The 23,292-nt window shown below is 33.6% G+C and overlaps 1 protein-coding gene across 11 annotated transcripts in view; it reads left to right on the forward strand.

The window, feature by feature from the left end:
- LOC127072813 (neurobeachin) overlaps nucleotides 1-23,292 on the forward strand; it is a 195,799-nt gene that overhangs the window by 45,028 nt on the left and 127,479 nt on the right. For all 11 annotated transcript variants that reach the window (XM_051013551.1, XM_051013553.1, XM_051013548.1 and 8 more), the window contains one exon: nucleotides 21,692-21,796. In XM_051013551.1, the coding sequence (XP_050869508.1) occupies nucleotides 21,692-21,796 (105 nt within the window). The remainder of the gene's footprint in view (nucleotides 1-21,691; nucleotides 21,797-23,292) is intronic.

Genomic DNA, 23,292 nt, shown 5'->3' on the forward strand with positions numbered 1-23,292 from the left:
TAATCGAGTAAAATATAATTCTCTTTCCATTTTAATTTCCATCCTGTTTGATTTTTTTTTTTCTTTTTGTTTCCGTCGGAACGGTGACAGCTAGTTCACGACAATTCGTAGCTACGAGAAGTTACACGAAAAAAGAAGAACAGAAAAGTCAGGGTGATATCGATGGAGTGAGTGGATAAAGCGAGGGTGAAATAAGCCGAACGGGACGTGAACGGTACCGTTCGTTGTACTTCGTTCAACTGAAGTAAAAGTTGAAAGAGGATCGTACAAGCAAGAGAAAGAGAAGGAGGAAGAGAGAGAGAAAGAGAGAGAAGGGTCATGTAAACGTCGGATATATTTTGAGCCTCGTGCGTGACATTCGTGCGTGACGTGCATGAGTCTGCGCAACGTAGAAGAGCCCATCATCGACCATCTACAAGAAACCAAAAAAGAAAAAAAAAGGAAGCGGCGAACCTTAGCGAGGGTTGAAAATAATATAAAATAAAAATAAAGTTGTGGCAGAAAGAAGGGAGAAGGAATTTCCAGGCAACTTTAGGTCACCCTCTGCTAACTCTACATCTTTCTTTCTCGTATATATTTTCACATATTTCTTTTATTTTCTCTCTGTCTCTCTCTTTCTTTCTTTCTTTCTCTCTCTCTCTCTCTCTTTCTCTTTTTCTCTAAGTCTTTGCCTCTGTCTTTGTCCCTGTCTCTCTCTGTCTCGTTCTCTTTCCTGACGCGTTGGAGAGATATATGCTTGTTAGATATACGTTCTGAATTATGTCAGAGCAAAGAGATACAGAGGAAGAAATTCGAGGAAACATAACAAGGTTCAGTTTTCTTATTTAAAATTTATATATGAAGGTCCGATATTTTTGAAAATATATTCTGGGATGGATATAGCTACTTTATTATTCCTGTTCATTGTTATAAAAAATTCAATTGTTAATAACTCCTTCGACTTTGATAAAAAAATAGGTAGATAGATAGGTAGGTAGATAGATGGGTATACGTAATATATCATTTAACGTCAGGTTATGTACCTGTATATATATACATATATACCTATATATGTACGTATATATCGCTTATAAACGAATAATTTAGTCGAATGAGAAGGCAAAGCGAAGTTAGGAAGTTCCACGTCGTTAGAAAATAATATTAGATAGAACGTTCGAACAACCGAGCCGTTTAAGTGGAGAGTCAGGATCGTTAGTCGGTTGGAATGAAACGTCGTTTGTGGGTCGAACTTGAGGAAAAAGAGAGTTCGCTTTGCCTCGTTTCTATCGTAACTGAACAGAAGGAAAGAATGTGCAGGCTTGGCAACGAGAGAGCTGAAAGAGAAAGAAATGGGGATAGAGATGGAGATGGAGAGAGAGAGAGAGAGAAAACAAGGCAGAGAAAGATAGACAGATAGATAGATAGATAGATAGATAGGTAGATAGAAAGAGAGAGAGAGAGAGGAGAAAAAGAAGATGGGAATGTGAAGTTCGGAAGAAGGAAGAAGTAACTTTTCAAAAAGGTAGATGCGACCTACCATTTCGTTTGATCTTAGTGCATAGCCAAACCTTCAGCCTCCAACTTTCCTTCGACTTCCAAACTAAAACTAGTCCTTTTACCTTTTACTACACTCTCTTTTTCTAGGTACGATTCGCGTATACCTTCACGTTATGCGAGCTATTACAAGATCGTTTTTATCGACAACGAAAAAAAACAAGACTTTCTTCTGCTTCTTTTTTCTTTTTTTTAGAGGACTATAAAACCATTGGAAACGTTTAAAAATATAACGATGGTACCGATCAAATAACATTCGCATTTGCAATAATGTAAGCGTTTACATAAGGATTTTGTTAAAGGTTACAAATCAGAAATACTGTAATAAGAAACTGGTGAAAAATAATACTAGTCGATGATTGAGTTTCAAGACTTAGAATTTGCTACTAAATCAAACAATCGTTTGATTTATCGAGACATTATAAAACATGCTTTCGTCGTCTTTCAACGGAGATATCGATTCTCAAAGGAGCTACTGTTGCAAGTAGACAGATAGACAAAGGAAACGTAGAACACGATACTATTACGGATCATTATCGCGTCGAGTAATTATTCCAGTTTCCGTGAATGATACTTTGGATTGCTGATTTGTCCTACGGTTTGAATAAGATGGTTAAATAAGAATGTGCAAAAAATAATAGTAATGATATATGATCTATATTTATTATAATAAATGAATATTTTATAATAGTTAATGGACCTGCCATCTGTTATATTTCAATCTATCTATAAATGAATATTTCATTCGATGAATTTATTAATCGATCAAATAGAATCCACTGTCGCGTATATTTCGTAAATCATAGTCCGAATTATTTTTGGAAATAATCGTTTATCACGAAATAAAGTTTATTGACGTAGCACTGAAAGGGGGAAAAAAATTATAAAAATTATTACGAGATGATAAATGATGAAAAAAATATATATAAGAGAATATACAACTCCCATAGAAACGAATGATATTAGTTCCCTTAATTTCGTTTAGTTTCGAGTTGAAGGAAGTCCGTAGTTGACTTTCGCGTACCTTGGTTAATTAGCGCTTTTGGTGAATTTAGAAGAAAAATTTCATACGAGCTATTCCCACGGGTGAAGTCAGTAATCCTCTTTGTTCTCGACTTCGGTCTATTCATTATTATCAACGCTTGAAATCCAGTCGACGAACGGGCGGCAAGTGTGAGAGATTCAAAAGAGGCCCGAGATTTTTATAATTAAAAATGTACATTCGCATACGACATGAAACAAATGATGTATATATGCGTATCCGTGCGAATCTTTTTCTTTTTTTCTTTCTTTCTTTTTTCTCTATTTCTTTCTCTCTCCCCTCTCTATCTCTATCTCTCTTTCTCTCTTTCTCTCTTTCTCTCTTTCTCTTTATCTCTCTATCTCTCTATCTCTCTCATTACGGATGCTGGACATTCATAAACTTCGACGTTAATATAGTTGCTTGGAAATTAGTTGAGCGAAGCGCTGCCAGACCATTCACGATTTTACGATGTTCTTCTGGATAGAAAATCTCTTCATCCGTTGTGCATCACCGCTAAGTAAAACGTCTGCAGTACAATGGATTTCGTTTGAAATAGTACTATACTAACATGATACGGTAACTCGATTTCCCTTGTTCCATAATTTTCTACATGTTCGTGAAATTTCCCAGAGATTTCTTCTTCGCTTCAGTTAGAATTTAATTCTGTTCATGTCCGTTCCTTTCTTTATATCGTTAAATATTCTAGAATATATATATATATATATATATATATATATATATATATTATTTTTCTTTTTTCCCTTTTTCTTCCCCCTCTCCCGAACATTTTTACAGGTGACATTTTCAATTCTCTTTGTTTCGAGAATAGAAAAAAATGAAAAACAAAAAAGACTTCGAAGAACTATTCGCAACGATTCTAAATACGATATATGAACGATCGATTGTAACGTTGAAAACGTAATAATTACGTTTCTTCCATTTATATATATTAAAGTTAATTAATACACAGTTAACTAGCTAATTGATTAATAAACAAACTATGATTATCCAACCGTTGCGGATCACGTGGTCGTAGTCCTTGGAAAATGTAATAGTATATATTGTATCCGAAATTGCTACTATTACGTAAATCGTAATACAATTTATCATTGATGAAAAAACATATTACGTCACGTTTTTTTTCTCGGTTATATCAACTTTCTCCTTTCGCTTGCAATAACTTTAGTTCTTTTTCGATCTTTTGTAAGAATTTACGTTATTCTTTCCGTCTCTTTTTATCCCTCTATCTTATTCTTCTTCTTTTCTTTTCTTTCCTTTTCTTTCCTAAGTATATAATTGAAGATAATAAAGAAAAAATAAAATAAAATAAAATAAAATAAAAGAAGAAAATTAAAAAAAGAAAATGAAATTAAAAAAAAAAATATACGAAAATACGAAAAGAGGGGGAAGAAAAATAAATAAATTAATAAATGAAACGAATTCATCGTCGAAGCTTGTCTAATAAATAATAAATAATTAATAATAATAGTAACAACAACAACAACGACAACAACAACAACAACAACAATAATAATAATAATAATAATAATTGGCGAATGGATCTTAACGTGGAAATTCGTGAAGATAGGGATAGGTTATAGGTACGCGTTGGAATGTTTCACATTCTCGATCGAAGTCCGTCGATTCCTCGGCAAGTTCGGCTATGCGATAGTACGCACGATTGCCCTCGATTAATGCCTCGATCCTTCGCTCACTCAGAACGATCGTTCTCGCTATTGTCATTCTCGTCCTTCGTCCTTCATTCGTTTCACACAACTTTACAAATTACTGGCGCCTCCCTGTTACGAACTAGGTGCCCTCTCGTCGCGACGTCAAATTACAATCTTCTTCATCCTTTCTTTTTCTCAATTAACTCTACTTCTTCTCTCTCTCTCTCTCTCCCTCTCTCCTTTTCTTTCTTTTTTTTTATTCGTATCATTTTCCTCTTTTTCTGTTCATTTATCGGCACACACGTACTTATTTTTCTTTGTTTCTTTATTTTTGTTTCTTTCTCTTCTTTTAATTTTTTACGATGTATTTTCTACCTCTATCTCTCTTTTTCTATCTATTTTCTCTCTCTCTCTCTCATTTCCAAGAATTCTCTACCATTCTCTTTCTTTGTCCTTCTTCGACTTTATTATCCGACAAGATAAGGAAGATTTGTATCGCTCTAAGAGGCAACTTAATTAACCCACGATACATTACACTAATGATCTCGTTAAATGATATATCTAGACATTTTCTAATTTCATTTCTCAACCTTTATATATCTTTCCTTTCCCTTATTTCTTCATTTTCTTTTTCGTCGTTCGTCTTATTGAAATAGTTAGTTTGATTATTTTTATACTCGAAAAATTTTCTTATTCTTCATATCATTTAAAGAAATTCTGATTCTTTTTCCCTGAAGAACCTATTGATTTCCTACGTAACTGTTTCATTCATACGTACGAACGTACGTACATACGCTCGTTCATTCGTTCATTCGTTTGCTCGTTCGTTGGTTCGTTCGTTTGTTCGTTCATTCGTTCGTTTTAATATGTATTACTCTAATAAAATAGTTCGTATATACAACGAAATAATTGTTTCCAATTAGCTTTGTTAAAGCATATGAAAATAATACGAGGAAGGATGAAACTTTTCGTGAATGGGAGCGGAAAAATGAATGAAACGAATGTAGAGAAAAGCAGAGAAGTTTATTCAACGTGTAGAATGGAAAGAAGGGTCCTGTGAGAATTTCGATGTGAACAAGGACAAAGGGCGTACCTATGCCTGTCGACTCCTTCAACTTGAATCGAGCTTCTAGTAGATTTCACTGCGTCGAAATGAGCCACTTGAGGCAATGCATTCGATCTCTAGCAATCTACTACTACTACTACTACTGCTACTGCTACTACGCTACTACTACTATTACTACTACTACTCTCTGTATTTCTCTCTCTCACTCTCTTTCTCTCTGTCTGTCTCTCCTCGTTTGAGCTCTTCTCGATGTCATTATAAACTATGAATAACCGGAGTCTCGACTTCTCCTCGAAATACTGGCCAATGTAGCTCACATGAACTCGGTCAAAGACTCTTTATTTCCTTCGTTAATTATCGAATCGATCGAACTCGTTACAAAAGTTTCACTTGATTGTAATTGGAACATTCTTCTTCTTTGTTTCTTTTTCCTTTCATTCTTTCTTTCTTTTTTTTCCATTATTATTATGTTCTTGTTTTATTTTTTCTTTTATTTTTCCGTTCTTTCTATGTAATACTTTGATCGAGCTGCTTTTACCTTTTATTATTACTTCGTTTTATAATTAACACTGACGAATGTAAATGAAAAAAGAAGAAAAGAAAGAAAGAAAAAAATGAAAGATGTAACTCATTCATTCGAAACAAAATTTCCAATTTCGATCTAATTAGTTTATTTAATGGGAATGTAATGAGTAAAGGCACGTTTATAAATTTATAATTATTTTCACGAACACAAAATATGTACTATTGTTGTCGAGTTATTTGCGATAGGCTGATACTCATTTATGAAATCTCCATTTGACCTTCGATTTGTATTCTTAACAATGGCGCAAGCATGATTCATCATCATCCTATGAGATCCGATCAAATTTGCTTGAAAGCTTTTCGAAATTTCACGTATAAGCGCGTGCCAAACAACGTTTTAACGATTTTAATGGAATAACGAAAGGTACATATGATTTCGTATGCATAATGAATAAAACGAAATCAATGGGAATGGCGAAGTTGTTAATCCTTTGCACTTCCAACGGATTAAGCGATCGACTATAGTACGTCGTTCTGCTAATAATCTCTGAATCCGTTTCGACAAATTCTGTTTCGCGTTATGTCCTATTAGAATCGATTCAAGAGTCACTCGTTAATTGTTTTTTAATAACCTCTTCAGATATCTCTCTCATTTCGTATATTCATCTTTTGCATTATAAATTTAGACGAATAAAGTGTAAATAAATTAATCGTAAAATCAAGAGATATTAATTATCAATTATTTCGCTTCCGCGACGTTTGTCGCAAATGTAATTTGCAATGAGTACATATAATGAGTACATATATAAAATGAGTGTCGAGTAATTTTTTTTCTTATTTTTCTTGTTTCTTTTTTTTTCGACGGTAAAATTTTTATAATGAAGAATTTAAAAGAGATGCCAAAGTTAATGATCGAGCTCGCGACGATCTACATATGTATGTATATCGAAAATTTGTGTCCGCGTTTTGTCGAAATTGAAAATGGCCTCGTAAGCTCGTATTTCATTCCGTGGACGCGTATATCACGGTGACAGCCATTTTCGATTAAGGTGATTCGTACGTATGCATGTAGATACGTATTCCTAGTCGAGATTGGAAAATGTGAACGCGATGACACTTCGCATTCGTCGTTCGTCTAACATTCGCCGAAGGATGATAAGGAACGATAAATGATCCCATAGAATTTATTTACGTTTCTGTTGTTATGGAGTCAAACGAAAGAGCAAATAACTTATCTATATATAAAAAGGTAAATAAAAAATAATAATAAATAAAGAATAAAAAGAATAATAAATGACGTGATCATCGTCCTCTTCCTTTTTATTTTCAATATATTTTATATTGAAAATTAAAGATAATTTTTTATTTTCAAATAATTAAGGACGAAGCATCATTGTATTCGTAGTTATTCGAAGTAAATTATTGTTAACGTTTGCTTATCTTTACAATTCGTTGGTTCTATGTAATGTTTATTAAACGTAAATCACTTAAATGCACACATCGACCTAGTTTTCACTTTAGTACACTATTTAGATTCTCTTCTGCGGTAGATGCATCGAGCCGAAAAGCGTTTTTGGAGTGAACGCTTGTGTTGTTTTATTCATTTTAAGTTCGTCGAGTGGTCAAAACGAAGAGTTTTTAGTTAAGTTTTCTTCGACAAAGCCAGATAGAAAACTGGCAACGAATGAGCTCTCGAGTTTCCCTTTTAAAATAAAATAATTAATAATAAACATGAAAAAAAAAGAAAATGATATAAAACGTCACAATGTGAATGATATAAAACAGTCGCAAGGGGGAAAAATAAGTTCCATGCTCGGTTATCTCGGTTCGTACCGAGCCAAGTGATTTAACTTTGTGCAACTTTTTACTTTTTAACATTATTAACGTCCTTGCTCGTTCATTCGAAATTTTACATTTATATACCTCCGCTTTTTATTTCATCTCTCGGCTCCTCATCTTTCTTCATGAATACGACTGAAAAACATTTCTTTTCAAATGTTATAGAAAGAATAATAACGTATTTGGTATATTTTACGGGGACATTAATGTATGATACAAATTGTCTCTTTTAAATGCGAATACAGAATATTTATATGCGAGAGGTATATTATAAAATGTTGATAATATTATATTGTAATAATATTAATAAGATTTCGAATAAAAACGGTGACAATGTTCTTAGCGTAAAAATGAATTAAACTTTACTATAAGTTATTTCCTAAATTGTGTTTTGTGAGTTTAAATCGATGTACATACCTATATAGTAATATGAAAAGTGGAACGGGTTTACGAGAACACAGAAATGACTTCGAAAAGGCAAAGTAATAGCTCGAACAACGTCTCTCTCTCTTTCTCTCTCTCTCTTTTTCTCTTTCTCTCTTCCTCATTCTCTTTTTGTCCTCTTTAGCTCGCTCTCTTTCTATATGACGTGCAATCAATAAGTTCCGTTGCATCGGTCTACGAGTTTTATATGTTCGACATGCATCGCGAAAAACTTTTCCACCACGCGCTACCAGGTCCAATGTAACATTTTACTACCGAACGAACGTGGAAAATGTGCAAAATTCTCTCTCTCTCTCTCTTTCTCTCTCTTTCTGCCTGTCCTAGATCGACATACCTCTTTAACTCCACTCTATCTCTATCTCTCTCTCTCTCTTTTTCTCTTTTTCTCTCTGTCCCTCCCCCTCTTTCTGTCATGCTCGAACGTCATCAACAGAGTTGTTAAGTTTCATATGAAGCTATGAAAGAAAATCTATTTTTTTTTGTTCCCCTTTTTCGAAACTCGTTAATACAAAATCGAAAATGTCGACATACACGTTAAATGCATTCATTTCTTTTGTTCCTTTTTTTTCTTTTCTTTTTATTTTATTTTATTTTTTTTTTTCTTCTTCCTCTTCTTTCTTTTACACAATTTAATTCGACACAAACTTCGTAGAAAATAAATATGATAAAATAGTGTTAAGTGATATAAGTACTTAAACCTATGTACTTAAACGAACACGAATGCGAAATATCGAATGAAAATCTTATTTCTATATTTATATAGTACGTGAAAAATATAATGATACGATAAGTGTACTTCAGTTCGTTGTGGTAGTAGAAGGAAGATTCGTCCGACCGAGTAACTTTCAAGGATGTCGAGCGGAAAGTAAGCACCCGTGGAGAGCGCCAAAGGCTTCAACTGCGAAATGCTTCGACGTGAGACGTAATAACTAGCCGAACGCGTAGTACAAACGGCAGGGTAGAAAAACGGCAAGGGTGAGCGACTTTTGGGGAAATACGAGCTAGCTCGTTCGTTTCTCACGAAGGAAAATTTCTACTTTGACGAGAGAAACTCGGTGATACTTTTCCGTATTCCGCCGTTATTCGGGTGTTCGTTCGCTTTTCATTTCTTTTTCAAAGGATGGAAAGTTTTGTAGGTCATTCAGAAAGTGTATGTGTGTGAGAAAGAGAGAGAGAGAGAGAGGGTAGTTATAAAATCGATCGTATAGTTACCTTCTGTATATCGTTCGATTCGTCGATTTATCTCTTTCTCTTTAGTCTGTCATAACACAAGATGAAAGTGACGATAAAGAAAAATGAATCAGAGGGAGATGTAAATAGAAAAAGATAAAGAAAATAAATAAAAGAAAGAAGGAGAAAGAAGAAATTTAAAAAAAAATAAATAAATAAATAAAGACAAGAAGAAAAAAGCGAAAGAAGAAAAGCTCGCACAACCCTTTCGCCGCGACGTACACTCGTTAAAGTTTGAAGTCGCCACGCTTTCTGGTGCCAGCATGACACGAGTTTCATTAATTAAGCTAAGAGAGTTTCGTGAGAATCTGGAGGGGGGCAGATGTGAAGAACTATAGAAGGTCTACATCATGCGTCGAAGGGTGGGTGACACGGACGAGAAGACTTATAGAGGGTAAAAGTTATGAGAATCATAGATAATAATACGAAAGATATTCTTTCGGAGTTCGTTTATCGTTAAATTGTTGAACTTTGTAGATTTCGAAAATATTTTCAGGGATAGTGGTATTTACTTCGTAAAATATTCGATATCTTTTTCTTGAAAATTATTTACCGAAGAACGCAGTAGGATATTTGAAATGTTTCTTTTTATCAAAATTTCTGGACTTTGAGAACGAAGATTTCGAAAATTTTTCCGCGGGTGAGGTATTAAGTTATTTCGAAAAGCTTCGATATTACTTTTTGAAAATTATTTATTAAAGACCCACAGTCGGATATTTTAAATGCTTCCTTGAAAGCTCTTTATATTTAATTTTCTATAGAACGATATTAATCATTTATTTGTTTGGTATTATAATCTTTATTTGATTTATATTGATCTTTAATTTATATCATATATTGATCTTTAATTTATCGTTTCGTTTTAATATTTTTACACTTTATTTAATCAAGAATTTCAATATATGCGATATTTATTTATTAGTACTTATAAGTTGAGAATTATTAAATAAGTGATTTCGATGTTTAGCAATATAAATTATTAATTCGTGAAATAACAATTATGATATCTTCGATAAAGAAAATAAATGAAATTTAAGAAGTAATTATGGCACAATCGAGGTCATGAAACGATAAATTTTTACGGACAGAGAAAATCATATCGGTAAGGAAAGCTCGTGAATGCTAGAACGAAAGTCTTAATGTTCGAGAGTTTGCTGGGTGTTCATCTTAGTCGTGAATGCCGTTCAATAAGTTGAAAGTTTACTTCGACCTTCGCTTAGCTCTTGGAAATGAGATGGTGGATAATTAAGCGCGACGAGCCGAAAACTCAGCATCTCTTATTCGACTTTCGAAGATGAGAGATTTTGCGACATTAAATTTGAAGACGATTCGTTGAAACTTTTCCTTAGAAGTTAAGAGAGTGCAAACGAAAAAAAAAAAATAAAAGAGAAAGAGAGAGAGAAGAAGAGAAAGAAAGAAAACTATCTCTCATCCTCTTTTTCCCTTTCTTTCAACATATTTTACGTTTCCAGCAGAATTTTCGTCTGATTTTACGGGATTAAAATATGTTTTTTTTTTTTGTTCACAACGGTACGCAGCAAAACAAAAAAAAAGGTTGGCAGGAAAAAATAGAAATATTTTTTTTTATTTCATTTTCCTCTTTCCTTCTTTTAAAAAATTTTTTTTGGTATTTTTATTTTGCTTAATCGCCTTAGGTTCTTTAACGTTTTCAAGTCAGTCGGTATTTAGTAAAATATTTATTCGAACGAGTAAGCTTACAATTTTGACGAAAATTTTGTTCAACCTTTTTCGACTCCTCGAATGAAGTCCTATCATAGTAGTTACTTTAATACAAGTTATAGTCTAGAAGGGGTCTTAGAGGTCGGCTCGTATCTGGATTATATTTCCGACGATGGACCGTGGATGTTGAAGTAACTCGAGAATCGTGTAAACCACTTGAGAACATTCCCATCAACGGTTGCGGTCCACTTTATGGATTTTAAAAGCCGCACATAGAGTAGCTACGTGGTTTGTTCTACATCTCTTAAGGTTTTAACGTAACCATAATCGATCTGTAACATCGGATACGAGAAGAAAGTTCCCTTTGACATTTTCGACTGAAATTAACAGATTCAGGGTTATTGCTGAAAGAACTATTCGTTGGAGTTCGTTCGACGGAGAAATTAACAGTAAATAATTTTAATTGAAAATTTCTAAAGGTCGGAGGTCAGTATAGAAATGTTTAATATTTATTAATTCCTGAGGAACAATAGATATTCTATAAGGGAAACTGTGATCTATTAATAACCTCATTCGTCATCTCTATCGGAATTGATAGCTTATTAAACAAGTTAAATAGCATTATAGAAAAATATTCTGATAATAAATTCTATGGAGAATAGAAAGACATTATATATATATATATGTATATATATATATATATATATATATATATATATATATAATGTTATATAGAAGTGGTAAATATTTATGATCATCAATTATAACTTCATCAAATAACATGACATTAAAACGATTCATTCAGACCGCTGCCACTTATCGCAACGACGTAAAAATGAGAGGTATATCAAACTTCGAGTTTTATTTCATGAAAAAAATGAGAGAGAAAGAAAAAGAGAAAGAGAGAGAGAGAGAGAGAGGGAGAGAGAGAGAGGAAGAGGGAGAGAGAGAGAGAGAGAGAGAGAGGAAGAAAAGGTAGAGGAAGCCAGAGCCGAAAATGTGAAATTCGTAGAGCTCGAGTCGACTGAAATGGCACGAAAAGCACGACCTGGACGAGGGAGAACAATGCTCGTGGATTTCGAGTCCGCCAAGATGGCGGCCTAATTAGGAAGAACGCGTCTTAAATATGGATGTCGAGCCGACAGAAAATGCGAGAGTAAGAAAGAACGGGATGGGAGCGGAAAAGTGAAAAGGGGAGAGGGACGAAAAGAGGATAGGAAAGACTCGTATTCGTTTTTTTCTTTTTTTTTTTCTTCTACTACTACTACTTCTTCTTCCCTTCCATTTTTTCCCTTCCATTTTTTCCCTTTCTTCTTTCTCCTCATTTCTTTCCTGTTTTTTTTTTCTTTTTCTTTCTTTCTTTTTTCTTTTTTCTTTCTTTTCCTTTTTCTTCTTCTTTTCTTTCTTTTTTTTTAATCCTTACATCGTGCTAAGGAATGTAAGAAAACTCATCGAGCTGGTTTTAATATCGTTCTTCTTTCTCTTAATCGAAATCAAGCGCTGATTCAGTGAATCTTTGAGCTTTCAAGATCCTCGCGATGGATCGTGTAAGGTCGTACGGAACAAATTAGATTTCCGAGAACTTATCTTACTACTGCTACTACTACGACTACTACTATTACTATTACTATTACTACTATTACCTACGATGACCCTTTTTGTGTTCTTTTTCGTTTTTGCATCGAGATAGTTTCTATTAAAAAAATATATATATATACGTTTTATCAAGGGAAATTTTTGAAGAATACGATAAATGCGTAAATACATACACATATGTGTATATATGTATAGTTGTGATAACATTCCATGAAAAAGCCGATTTAATCGGAACAAAAATTCCATTCGGAATAGTTATATTCCGTTCGATACGTTCACGCGAAATAAAATTTCGAATAAACGTGAAGCTTAATCGGGGATGCTCGATCGATTTTCGATAAAGGTTTGATATTTAAATTTTCTGCTATTCTTCGCGAGTGTACGAATAACGAGAATTTCAAGGAAAAAAAAAAAAAGAAAAAAAAATAGGAAGTCAAAACCTTATTGGAAATCATCGAGAAACTAGCGCTTATGATTGTTGCATCTTTTCGATGCACAACGATTGCACATCGAACGATTTTTCAATGAAATATTTTCCATTTCTTTTTCTCCCTCCCTCTCTCTCCTCTCTCTTTCTCTTTCTTTCTCTCTCTCTCTCTCTCTTTTGATCGTTGAATCGTTCTCTTATCTTTATTTTCGTTTTCCTTTTTTCCCTTCTTTTTTGCTTCTTTTTTGTTTTTTCTTCTATTTTTTTTTCAAGAAATCGATTTCATGTAATTTCGCAGTGGACAAAATAAACTTCGTTTCCCGTCGACTATGCTTCTCTGGAAGGGAAAATTAAAGCGAGGAATTTTTTCCTTTTCGACCTTTCTCCACTCTTTCTCACTTTTGTCTTACTCTCTCTCTTTCTCTCACACACACACACACACTCTCTCTCTCTTTCTTTCTTTTTCTATTTCGCTTTTCTCTCTATTTGATCGAGAAACAAGCTTTAAACTATTTCGTCGTTTCGGTCGTCGTCAGGTTTGAAAAACTTATAGAAATGAGTTTGAAAAAAAGAGAGAAAAAAGAAGAAAAAAAAAGAGAAGAAGGGAGCAAAGAAATTTCCGGGCGTCTCTTGCGTAACTAGTAGAAGAAAAGTCAAACGAAAATAGAAACGAAAAAGGTGAGGTCATTGTTAAAGATCGTAAAACGAGGAGAGCTTGAAGGTGGAAAGAGAGGAAAGGGAGGAAAAGGAAGTTAAGTCAAGGAAGTCGTAGCGTTGAAAAGGACTATCGTGGGTGAACGAGATGGGAAGATATCGTCTCGACCAACCAACTCAGAGAGAAAGAGAGATAGAAAGAAAGAAAAATAAAGTATCGAGAGAAAGAGAGGGAGAGAGAGAGAAAGAGAACGTCGAGTGAAATTCCCGGGGATGCCGTTTGCAAATGTCCCCGGCAAAATAAGCCACGGCTTATAGTTCCAGGGAGAATCCACTTTACCAGTCTCAGAGGCCTCGAATCCCGTGGAACAATGTACACTAGCCCTCGTTTCCCTCGACCCAAATAGATTTAGGTAAGGGAAGCGTCGTTACGTTACGTCGTATCTAGCGCTTTTCGAACCACATACAATTTTCTCTACTTCTGGAAAACGTCGAGTTTCCTTGAGCTACCATTAAACGGGGTCGAAATTAAACGTTCGTTTTCATTCTCGATCAGTGGACCGAGTTATCTCGATTAAGGATTTGGAAAATTGTTGAAAATGAGTTTCGAATGTATCATCAAATTCGATTGAAATTTCTCGACCGATTTTCATTTATATCCTATTTCTCTCGTAAGTCTTTTTTTATCAGTTGTATGATATTTCATTTATCCATTTTATGTTATCATAACTTTTTTTTTAATCATTTTGTTTCTTCCGTCAAATTTTTAATCGTTTAACGAGCATACTAGTTGTATCATTAAAAAAATAATGCGTATATATATATATATATATATATATATATATGTATAAATTAATTGCAAAGGTACTATCGTTTGTGAACAAGAGAACAAGCAAAGAGAATACAAGGATGTTTAATATCGCGGCTCACGTTCGCTAGCTCATTGTTCGTATTGCTGGCAAAAGCGCCAAGTTGGGCTTTAGATTCGGGTTTTGTTTCGTAGTCGAAGTAGACTTGTAATTATGTAAAATATTGAGTTGCAAAATATACAATAGTTTGTTGAATTAGGGAAAGTTAACGGGATACAAAGACGCAGTTTGTTGCTAACTTTGAAAGAAGGCATCTGGTGAACATAAAATAGAAAGAAAAATAGACAGAGAGAGAGAGAGAGAGAGAGAGAGAGAGAGAGAAAGAAAAGAAAAAGAGAAAGAGAGAGAGAGAGAAACATAAGAATAAGAATAAGATAGAGAAATACAAAGAATAGTGAATGGAAGGAACGTTGATCGCAAAAAGAAGAGAAAAAAAGAAAAGAAAAGAAAAGGAAAGAAAAGGAAAGGAAAGGAAAGGAAAAAGCTAGAAAATTGAAGAAAACAGAAAGGAACAAACGGAAGCTTTAGGAGAATTAAATAGAACAAGCGAAAACTTTAAACGAATTACAGTCGAAGTCGAACAGGAATAAAAGGTAGATAGAATAATTAGGAGACAAAGAAATGAATCCCGCCGAAGACTTTAACGTAGAAAGAAAAATCAGAAAACTTCCCTATTCGTTCTTGAAGAAAGAAGCGAGAAGGCTCCGAAGGATAATAGCGTAGATATGACGTGAAGATAAGCGATGCATAAACAAGAACGAAAAAATTGAGATTACTTTTTGAAAGGGAGAAGAGACAAAACTTTGTTCCTTTTTTTCTCTTTTCTATTTTTTTATTTTTTTTTAATTTTATTTCATTTATTTATTTTTTTTGAGATAGATAGATAGATAGATAGAGAGAGAGAGAGGGAGAGATAGAGAGAGAGAGAGAGAGAGAGAAAGAGAAAGAGAAAGAGAAAGAGAGAAAGAGAAAGAAAAGAAAAAATCCGTACTTTCCTTGAAGCTATATTACAGTTATCGAAAATCGTCGTAGATTGGCTACGAGAAAGAGAGAGAGAGAGAAAGAGAAAGAAAGAGTAGGAGTAAAAAAAGAAATAAAAAGGAAGGAAGGAAGGAAGGAAGAAAGGAAGGAAGGAAGGAAGGAAGGAAGGAAGAATGTTCTCCCCCTTAGTTTGGTATTCGTGCGTCGATGATGTAAGCAAAAGAGAGTCGCGATAAGACGAGATATCAGCTTTCTATATGAGAAGGAAAATGTGGAAGTAAAATTGTGCTCGAGGAAAGAAAATAGAAAGAAAAGAGAGAAAGAGAGAGAGAGAGAACAAGAGAAAGAGAGGGAAAGAGGAGAGGAGACAAATTTTCTTCCTCTTTATAGACAGAAGATATTTGACAGAGAGATAGAGAGAAAGTAGAAAAGAAACGAATCATATGCTCCAGGCGTGCATTACAGATTCGAATCGATCGTTCTCTCTCTCTCTCTCTCTCTCTTTCTCTATCTCTCTCTTTCTCTCTCTTTCTCTCTCTCACTTGTCGATTATATCACGGTTCCTTTCGCTTGTCACAGAGAGTCAGAGATTCGTGAAACAAGACATGTATTCGTATTCCTCATGTCAACATGTAAATACGTTCAAGACAAAATCTCGACCTCATGGTCGATCGATCGAATAACTCTCTCTCTCTCTCTCTCTCTCTCTCTCTCTATCTCTCGTTCTCTCGCTCTCTCTTATTGTTAGCACACATACACGCACACTCATGGCTGTCGTACGGCATGCAACGGATCTCTCGATGCGGATCGACCATGTCCCCGGGTAAATACGTCGTGCGGTTGAGATCGCTCCGGTATACGTCAGCAGCATCCTATCCATCCTACCAGAAACGGACCACTGGCTTCTCCCTTCAATCTCTCTCTCTCTCTCTCTCTCTTCTCTCTCTGTTTCTCTCTCTGTTTCTCTCTCTGTCTCTCTGTCTCTCTCTGCTGTCTGTCTGTCTCTCTCATCGATAATACTCGATTCCAAACTACGCTATCCAGGTCGTTGTCTTCGTCGCGACATATCGTGCAAAGTTCTCGACTCTATCCATGAACTCTAACTCCTTATACTATTGTTCGTTCTTCCTATCGTTCGACGTGCTCTAACGAAGATTACAATGTATATCTCGGAGGTAAAGCTTTCCTTTCGTTTCATTGGACGAATATGTATTTTCAAGTGATACAAATCTATTGTTGCATTATTGATATTTCGATACAAGTTCGAAAGAAGAGAATCGATGTAAGTAAATAGATTGTATTCGTTGTCATTCTCTTTCCTTAATCAGATGTATCATTGTTAATTTACTTCAAACATCGAGGATGATGGTCCGCTAATTGTAAGATAAATAGGATCATAATTTATCCTATATATGCGAAAATCAAGGATATGCATTAGGGTAACTCCAAAGCTCTAGATCAAAGGTTAGTGATCGCTTTGTAGTAGTTTGATGTTACATATGTATATTATATATATATACATATACACACATATATATATACATTTACGTCTATATATATATATATATATATATATATATATATATATATATATATATATGATATTTGTATCATTGAATTCACTATTATAGATTTGTCTATGTTTCGAGTATCACGAAAGACGACATTATCTTAGAACATTACCCTTCTTTCGAAAGGTAATGAAAGAGTTTATCATATTTTTCTCCATTTCAGATTCGCCATTTTTATCGATTTTCTCTTTTCTTACATATGAGAGATATTCATTTTGCACGTAGAAAAAGAAGAAGAAAAGATACATACGAATTTTGTGGAAAGCATCGATTGGTATGGAGTTTTATTTTGCCCTTTAAGAAAGTCGTTGTTCCTTCGTGTTTCGAGTGGAATCATATCGCAATCCACAGAAAGATCTATCGAAGATGATACTTGAGACAAAAGAAAGCGTTACAGACAATTTTCTTCGGTTATAGCCACGAATCCTACGGCGCGACATATAAAGTGCTGAGATTTGCGTTTGACGCGTTCAGGTGTTATACATTCTCGAGAGGCAATTGAAAAGCTTTCAAACCGCGCAAACAAGCTGCGAAACGCCTTTGAAGTAACTCGATCGAGACTTTCCGCGTGAACAGCGCGAACGGAGTTTCTATCGGTTTTCAAATACCACCGGGAACTCCTTCGAACAAGAGGCATATCGATTTTCCGATAAACTTCGGCTACGCCCTCAGCTCTTTAAACTTCGATAAGGTGACGAGATCTTATCGCTTTATCGTTAAGATTATGCATCTGCATATATTATTATTTTTCTTTTTTCTTTCTTTTTTTTTTCTTTTTTTTTCCCTTTTTTTTCTTAACCATATTTGCTTCAGTTTCGATGAAGGACTCTTTGTAAAATACTGAATGAAAGTGACTTATTACTTTCCGAAGTTTCTCGTAATTTATTGAATCCTTAAAAGTCAATAAATTAAATGGTGCTCTCTCTCCTTTTTTTTTTTTTGTTTAGAGTAGAGGGAAAAGGAAATTGAATACGATCGTAACTTGTCAATATCGCAATAACTGTCTATACATTTTTTTCCCCATTCTTCTATAATCAATTATTGAATAATTTTCTTATTAATGATATAATAGATCTGTTAAAAAATCTTGTCGTACTTTTTAATGACGATTCAAACACATTTTGACAGAAGTCGGAACCTAATAGTAGAACTTAATGGAAACGATTAATTCTACTAAATGTTGTTCAAAACTGTAAATCTTCCTTAACCACGAGTCCCATGCTGAGTGAAATCCGTTTTCGTTACAATGTAAACAATGCAAAGATAAACGCTTTAGAGTAAACGGACAACGTTAACTGACACTTGAGATTTTGCGAACTCGTCTATCCCATAGAAACTTCGTGTAAGTATATACGCCTCACAACTGTTGCGTATTTCTATCTTCGAAGTGCCTGTATATATGTGCATGTATGTGTGTATGTATCACGAGTGAGTGAAATTCTATAAGAAGCTCTTACACTTTGTTTAATTTGTCTTTACTCCCCGCTTGAAGCGTTATATTCTTTTACGATGACAACACAAACACGAATACGAAGTTAGTGTTAGTTTAATAATAAAGTGTTATTAATAATAAAGTAGGAAGAAAATATGTATGTATTTTGTATCATGAATGAAAATTATTATTTTTTTTCTTTCCGAAGAAAAAAAAAGAAAGAAAAAAATAATAAGAAGAACAATGAGAAACCATTTTTTTCATAAACTTTTATATATATATATTTTTGTATAAATTTATGAGTGTGTTGATAATTAATAAACAAATTTATAAATGACTTTTGCGATGCTTTCTTTATTGCAATCTCAGCAACGAGAAAAGGAAAAAAAGAAATTGCAGTACGTTAATTAATTTTCTTCATAGCTGGTCGACTACTCCTCTCATTTCAAGTACCACCGCCGACACCCTTTATTTTCTCACCTAATCACGGAGGCGTCATACTTTGTACCACCCTTATAGTCGATAGCCGTCGACCCTTTTACTCGTGAGACGAGACTTATTTTACCCAAGGGGATGAAAGATTTTCACAAAGTGTACCTACGTGACAACGTGGATTTTCAAAACACGCATCACCCTACAGTGAATTTGTCCTTCAAATCCCTTCTTCAAGCCAATTTCTTCTATGTGGTTTTCAGTTTTCACGAATTTTTGTTACGCCTCGAGCATCTGTCGAGTTTCCACATAGTCTCACTACATCATGCACTCGAGAACCAATCGATATTTTTTTCTTAATTTAAGAACAACGAACAGTGCAAGTGTTTTGCGATAAATCTAAATAAAAAATCGATTTCAATTTCGCACAATACACATTTTCTCAATATTACTTCCATTTTATCAGATATCATTTATACTTTCTGCCAAATAAAAATTATAATCGTTTAAAAATTATCTTCGCGTTTTATTGTTCTCGTATAAATTTTCCAAATTATATACATATATATATAGATATACATATTATCGTTTTACAATCGAGATATTACTTCTAAAATTCGAGATCGATAGAACGTTTATCAGTCTCCGTAATAAAGATGAAAATAGAACAGCAACGAGAAGGGAGCAAAAAATAAAAAAGTAGTGCCAGTTGTTTTAGTGTACCCTATCGCACTACTCGAAATTATCGTTACGAGGATTCGTTTCGAGAAGAGATGACGTCGTTACCATTCGTCGTTGATCGTAAAAGTTATCGAAGCTAACCGACGTAGAAGTACGGCTGTGTATGCGTGCGTGTGTATGTATATGTGTGTTAACAAAGGGAAAAGGGAAGCAACTTCGATGATCGATACAGAGGGAAAGAGAGAGAGAGAGAAAGGGAGAGAGAGAATGGGAGAGTGAGATAGAACATTCGGCAGAAGGTTCGTCGTGGAATAAAGGCATGAGATACTTTCCCGGAAATTACGGTCTCTCTGTCGAGTATTTCCGGTTTGACGATATAGCATATAAGTCATTTCAAACATTTCACATCTTACGAATTCGACTGACTCGATTTTATCGTATTTAATAATGACAAACTTGAAATAATTCAAACTCGAATTTCTTCATATTCTATATAATAATAAATATTCTTAAATTGAATCTGACGATTAATCACGTCGATATAAGAATATATTTTCCTACTGATAAATAAAATTAATTTTGTTCATATAAAATTTCTTGTAATATTTTATCGTATCTGCATTGAACTTACAAAGAGAAAGAGAGAAAGAGAAAGAGGTATATATAGAAAGAAATATCGTTCGAAGAAACATTAAACGAAATTTATCGGAAGAAACAGTGGCGCAGCGGATATATAAGTTGTCTCTACCATTCCAAGTTTGTTGACCGTGAAGGAAAATATAGACGGAAAAAGGACTCGTATTCGAATTTAACGTTATTACTTTAAAGCGGAAATATCTTGTTTTTTTAAGCATCCTTTAAAACGAAAAAAAGGTGATAATGATAATAATAATAATAACAATAATAATAACAATAATAATAATAATAATAATAATAATAATAATAATAATAATAATAATAATAATAATAATAAAAAGTAAAACAAAAACCGAATCCCTTTCTTCCTCTTTTTAAGAATCTTTTCATTTATCGAAACGCGAAATTACGTTTTTATATTGGACATGTTTTTCCAACCTCGAATTCCATTGAAAATGGCGGCAATTGCTTTCATATCTGTCTTTATTTATGCGTAGCCATGAGTTTTAGACCCTACGCATATATTCTCTCTCTCTCTCTCTCTCTCTCTCTTTATTTTCTTTTCTCTTTTTATCAGTCACCAATAAACATAAAACTCATTGTCTTTCATCCTCGTAAAGTATAACGCTCGGATGCGTTTTATCCTATGTCCATCCCTTTGATGTCTGGTCATAAAGGATTTACAATCAGTATAAGTTTTTAATTTATTAATGACGCCAACAGAAACTTTCATGAGCTTGTTAATGTTTTTAAACGAAATCAACCAATAAGGTTATGAAATATTTTTCTTTTGTTCTTTTTTTTTATGTATGTTCTTTCGACCTTTTTGCAAGAAATATATCATATTCTTTCTTTTTCTTTTTTTCTTTCTTATTGGAATCGAAATTAGTGGGATTTGCGTACGTTAAGAGTTCCATATGATCGTTTTATCATATTCGAGTTTATATAGAACGATCGTCGTTTTATAAATTCCGAGTGACTTTCGCGGCTCAGTTATACCGAAAAATTCTTTTATAAATCAGTTTACGTACGAGCAAGCCAGGAAATATATAGTGCTCGATCTCCGAATTCGACTGGAAATCTACTAGACGATGCATACGATATGTATGCAAGAACGAGTTCGAATTGAAGCCTGAAAATGCACTTCCCCGAGATATCCAATCGTATAGATACGAATCGATAGTTTCATCGGAGAGTTTCTTTCGAAAAATATTTCGCTTTTTTCATATTTCGTTTTTAATTCATTTTTCATATTTCGTTCAAAATTATTTACGAGAATATAGTGAACATATGAATTATCAACTATTGATTTTTCTCCCTACAAATAATATATTTTTTTTTCTATTATCTATATATTAGTAATTATGTGTTATTTATTTATTTATTTATTTATTTTTACAGCTCGTGGGCGGAGAATTCGACATGGAGTTGAACTTCGTGATACAGGACGCACAGAACATCAGGCACATGTTGGAACTTCTGGATCACTGCCCACCTAATCTCCAGGTATATTATACCTTTCATCGCGTTTAATTTGAACCTTACGTAAACTTGATCGAATCCCATCGCTAATATATGAAAGTTCTAAATGGCTTTCGCGACATATTACGGTAACGGTTTCGAGTCATTTATTATGCACGACCAGTGGGAGTTCCTTATGTTCTTGTTATCGTAAAAAGTTTAATGCAGGAATATCTCAGAAACTAAATCGGATATAAGGAAAATGATTTATGCTCAAATTGATTAATCAACGTTCGTACATATAAAATATTTATTTCAATTTAAAATCAGTCGTTTCAATATGCGTTCGTTGTATCATTCGTTTGCAAATACTTCATATATTTCATTTTTATTGAGAGAACGTTTTTTTTTTCTTTTGTACTACTTTTTATTTATTTATTTATTTTATTTATCGGAAAATAAAAAGCGCAGAGACATTTTTTATTTGCATTATTGAATAATTGCTCGTTGTTAATTTTCACATATCAATTTGTCAGTTGATGAACGAATGAAAAGTAAAGCAAATAATGATAAAGTAAAATATTATTAGATCGTAATTTATTCCCGCCATATCTCTTGTTTGTTTGTTTCTTTTTTTTCCATAATTATTTCTGTATAATTTTTCATAAATACGGTGAAAGCCCAGTAAAATACGGATGGAATTATTTTAATATCCTTACGATATACAAAGAGTTTGATAAAAGAAAATCGCATTTCCTTTCGATCGTAGAGATATTATGGGGAATTTCAATAACGGTTCTTTAACCATAACTTCTTAAGCGTAAAAAGCTTTGTGCGATTATCTCTTCAACGCGCGTATGAATTTCGTCGGTCTTTTGGTTCAAGTTGAAAACGATTTGCTATTGTATATACCTATACACATACATACAATTTTCCATCGATTTGCCTTTCGTATCCTCTCGAAGTCAATAAAATCTTCCATCTATTGTAATTTCGAGAACATCTTATCATCTTATCTTATCGTTAGTATATTAATTTTAATTATTAAAACAATCAAATCGGAAGATAATTCGAATAAATTCTTATTCGTATTTCTTCGTGACAATAATTCGAAATCCGTCGATTATACTTCAATTTAAATTCAAATGCGTCTTTTCTTATCCTTGGAACAGTTACCATCCGATAAATCGAGTCTACAAAGAGGTGGTTACAAATATTTCTTAAACATCAACTTTAATATATAACTCTTTTTGGCGTTATGGCTTCGAAAAATTGGAGTACGGCCAGCACCTTCTTCGAAGGGTTCATGAAATCTATGTTTTCTTTGCAAGTTTTATGTATGAAGTTACATCATTCGGGCGCGCGTGCGCTCCTTTATGTGCACACTCTTTTATCTTCCGCATAGTTATTCTCATATAAGGTATTTTGAACTTTTTGAGATTACAAAGGAAAAGGAAATAAAAAGGGTAAAAAAAAAATTAATAAATAAAAAGAGAATAGAATCAACTAAAATATAAATATAAAGTATCTAAATAACACTT

The sequence above is a fragment of the Vespula vulgaris genome, chromosome 2 (assembly GCF_905475345.1).
Source record: "Vespula vulgaris chromosome 2, iyVesVulg1.1, whole genome shotgun sequence".
Classification (NCBI taxonomy): domain Eukaryota; kingdom Metazoa; phylum Arthropoda; class Insecta; order Hymenoptera; family Vespidae; genus Vespula; species Vespula vulgaris.